Below are 4,201 nucleotides of genomic sequence, written 5' to 3'. Positions count from 1 at the left end.
AGTAAAAAAACGTGAAGAGTTTTTTTTGGGAGCTCCCTCCCACTTTATTTCATTGTACATATGTGCTGTAATCTAGAAGTGATCATACATGAAAGGAACACTAGATGGACTAGATGGGAGGAAATACCAGGAGCCAAGAGCTTGAATGATCTTGAGCAAAAGAAAAAGCGAGAATAGTATAGTAAATAAGGTATGATGCACCTTGGGATAACTTGTGTCTACTATATTCGATCTATTTCCTCAACCGCATAATGCTGAAAACGTTTCCTTGATCATGATGATTTCAGCATAAACATCTTGCATCATTGGCCGATCTTTTGGTGAGTCCATGGAGCATTTTAGGCCCAGTTTAGCCAACTGCATGATACAGTTCTGCATTCTGACCATTGGGTGATTCTCACTTTGTGTGTTGCGGTTTGCTTCTTCAAATTCATCATGTGGAACAAGACCGGTCTCTAAAATGTCACCAGTATCTCGTGGGAGTGCAGACACCACCAATCTGTGAAGGTTCAGCCCATTGTTGAAGATATCATCAGTAGGATGCTTCCCTGTGAGCATTTCTAGCAGAATAATACCGTAGCTGTAGACATCGCCTGCAGTTGATATTTCATAACCCAGTCCGTATTCTGCAATTTATATGTGATATGAAACGGATTAGTACTCATTTTCTAAACTTATTTTACAGTATTTTACAGTACTTATGTTAAGAACAAAGAGTTTCTAAAAAGGAGTAGCACTAATTTCCAGTGCAAACACACACACACTCATGCACGCACAAGCACATGTATTCAACTAATAATAGAAATATAAGAATAAGAAAGGCTCACCAGGTGCAATATATCCTACTGATCCTCTTGGCCCATGTATACTTGTCAAATCGTTAAGGCTTGCTGGAGGATGGTTACCAAGAAACTTTGCTAATCCATAGTCACTAACATGAGCAACCATGGCATCATCCAAAAGGATGTTGCTTGGCTTCAAATCACAGTGAACCAAAGGAGGCGTGCACCGGTTGTGGAGATAGTCCAAGGCAGCAGCAATGTCCGTAGCTATGCTTACTCTTGATACTAGACTCAATGGCCTTTTCTGTCTTTCTTCATGTACTTCTGAATGGAGCCAGCTTTCTAGGTTACCATTGGCCATATAGTCAAGAACCAGTGCCTTGAATTCACTTCCCAGTTGATCGAAGCTTGAGCATAGACTAATGACCCGCATAAGATTTCGGTGGCGGGTGTTTCTGAGCACCTCACATTCAGTAAAGAAGCTCTTTGGTGCTCCAATATGTTCTAGTTTGAACACCTTAATAGCAACCGGCTGCACCTGAAACTTCAGTATGCCTTTATAGACCACTCCAAAACTCCCGGAACCAACATGGTTAGCTGAAGAAAAATTGTTGGTAGCTGCAGCAAGCTCATTGTATGTGAATTTCTTGAACTCCTTGATTGACTGATCAATGTGTTCTCTCAATTCATTTCTTTTCTTGAAAAGAATGGTTGCAACGGCTGATATCAGAACTACAACAGCAGCAGCCAGAGGAACAACTATTGATATGGTATGCAAAGTTTCCTTTCTTTTGGTTGGGTCTGATGTGCAAAGTGGTAACTGGAGCATCGGAAACCTTGTACATAAATCCTTGTTTCCTTGTATGAACACCTTACTTGAATTGCTAAATGCGCCACCTGTTGGAACTATTCCCTCAAGGCTGTTAAAGGACAAATTGAGAAGCTGCAAAGAGTCAAAGGACTCAAAGAAGTCTGGGATTTCGCCGGACAAGTTGTTCCGAGAAAGGTCCATCTCAGTAATGCCTCTTAAGCTCATGAGGGATTCTGGGATGCTCCCACGAAGAAAGTTCACCTCTAGTCGAAGCGATTCTAAATGAAGGCACGCACCAACTGCATGTGGAATATCTCCAGATAACTGGTTGTTGGAAATATTAAGGGAGTCGAGATTAATCAAGCTGCCAACCTCAGATGGTATGGATCCATTGAGTTTATTATAAGACAAATCTAGGCTCTTCGAAAGAGTGGAAATAGACAGGAGGCCAGGTGGAATACTCCCATGGAAATCATTGCATGAGAGGTTTAGCAGTACCAAATTTTGGCAGTCTGCTAAGCTTGAAGGTATGGATCCAGTCAAGTTGTTTTCCTCTAGAGAGAGCTCACCAAGCCTCTTAAAGTTGCCAACGGACTGTGGGATTGTTCCAGAAAGTTTGTTGCGTGACAAACCTAGAAGAAACAAGTTCTCGAGGTTTCCGAGCATGTCAGGAATCTCTCCAGAGAGTGAGTTCCCATCAAGTTGAAGAACTGTTAGGTTGGTGAGTTTTGCTATCTCTGAAGGTATGGTCCCAGTAAATCTGTTTTCTGATAGATACAACGTCTGTAAGCTTCTTGGAAGATTTCCAATGGAACTAGGTAATGTTCCATGAAGCTTGTTGTTATCCAGATATATTGCCTGCAACTGGGCAGAGCCTGGTACTGAGGACAAAGTACTCCAATCTACAGCCTCGAACTGGTTCGCACCAAGGTCTAATTGGATCAAGTTTGGCAAGGACAACAAAGAAGGAATCAAACCAGTGAATGCAATATCACGGAGCTCAAGATTTTGGAGGCTGGATAGATTAACTAGTGATGGAGGGAGTGGACCATCGAAATGGTTTCCTTCCATGACCAATGTTTCGATGTTGGGAAGTGTGTATGCAATATTTCTCGGAATTCTACCAGAAAGTTGGTTGTTACCAAGGCCAAGATAAGTGAGAGATGTGATTGTGTAAAGAGCTTGTGGGACTGCACCAGACAAGTTGTTGTATGACAAATCAAGTGCTTGCAAACTCGGAATTTTGGCTAAACTCTCTGGAATGCTTCCTTGCAGCTTATTCTGAGCAAGCGTCAAAGAATATAGGTTAGAAAAGTTTCCTAGTGTGTCAGGAATGTTTCCTGAGAGGATATTTCCTGTCAGGCTAATATACTGTAGCTGGGAGGCTATCAGTGAGGAAGATGGTATTGGTCCAGAGAATTGATTATATGAGAGATCTAGGTAAACAAGAGATGGGTTATTAAAGAGTCCTAGGGGGATCTCTCCATCGAAGCTATTTCTCATGATGTCAAGGTAGTAAAGCGAAGAGCAATTTGTCAGCAGAGGTGGAATTGTACCAGTTAGGCTATTGTTCTGGAAGACAACCATGAGCAATGGGCTACTTCCCAAAGATTCAGGAATTGGACCCTTCAGTTTGTTGCTCAGGAGAAATAGGTATGTAAGGTTGGGAAGCAAACCAATTCCATGAGGGATACTTCCATTAAGGTTGTTATTGCTAAGAACAATTTCCTGAAGAGACGAGCATTGCGCAAGAGCTGGAGGGATCGCACCTTCGATCGAGTTATTCCACAGGTGGATGACCTCGAGGCGCGAGCATGAGGATATGGTATTTGGAATCACCCCTGTGATGGAATTCATGCTAAGGTCGATGACCTTGAGGAAGGAGCATGATGATATGCTATTCGGAATCATCCCTGTAATGGAATTCATGCTAAGGTTGAGGTACCTTATCTGGGTTAGGCGGCTTATCTCGGGAGGTATGTGGCCGTTGATTTGGTTGTCAGCCATGTGGATTTCTTGGAGGAAAAGAAGGTCGGCAATGCAAGGAAATATTTGGCCGGTGATGTTCAAAGATTCAAGGTCAAGGGAAACAACACGAGCTGCATGCACAGTACTGCATGTCACCCCTCGCCAATCACAGAACGCGAATGACTCGTTTCTCCATGAGTCTAATGCTCCAGCAGGGTCGGATAGGTGTGACCTTAGGCATAGCAGTGCATGCCTATCCGTCTCGGACGCATTATGGGGTGGAGGTGTGGCTAAGGAACAGACACGGGGACAGAAGCTTACCAAGTAGATGACTAGTGCAGCAACAAGTGGCAAGAACTTTTTTGGAGCTCCTGCTGCAGCCATCTTGTGTATGCTACTGGATGCTAAGCGAATAGTGTGTGTGTGTGTGCTCGTCTCGCTGAAGCCTTCTGGTATTTATAGAGTGTTGAACAGGAGGCAACAAACTTGAAACAGCTAATCAGTAAGTAAATCACTGTGCGCTACACCTACACTAGTAGAAAAACACCTAATAGTCCCGATTCGTAAGGGCCTTTAGTCCCGGTTCATGAACCGGGACTAATGGGCCGTTACTAATACCTCCACCCATTAGTCCCGGTTC

At 43.3% G+C, this 4,201-nt stretch overlaps 1 protein-coding gene across 1 annotated transcript; it reads right to left on the bottom strand.

The window, feature by feature from the left end:
* Positions 1-55: 55 nt before the first annotated feature.
* Positions 56-3,945, bottom strand: LOC119362118 (receptor kinase-like protein Xa21). The gene is made up of 2 exons (XM_037627316.1): positions 828-3,945; positions 56-626 (listed from the first exon to the last, which is right to left on the bottom strand). The coding sequence occupies exons 1-2, from the start codon at positions 3,943-3,945 to the stop codon at positions 241-243; spliced, it is 3,504 nt and encodes a 1,167-aa protein (XP_037483213.1). The 3' UTR covers positions 56-240.
* Positions 3,946-4,201: the final 256 nt, after the last annotated feature.

The sequence above is a fragment of the Triticum dicoccoides genome, chromosome 2B (assembly GCF_002162155.2).
Source record: "Triticum dicoccoides isolate Atlit2015 ecotype Zavitan chromosome 2B, WEW_v2.0, whole genome shotgun sequence".
Taxonomy (NCBI): domain Eukaryota; kingdom Viridiplantae; phylum Streptophyta; class Magnoliopsida; order Poales; family Poaceae; genus Triticum; species Triticum dicoccoides.
This window is presented reverse-complemented; position numbering and strand designations above follow the sequence as displayed.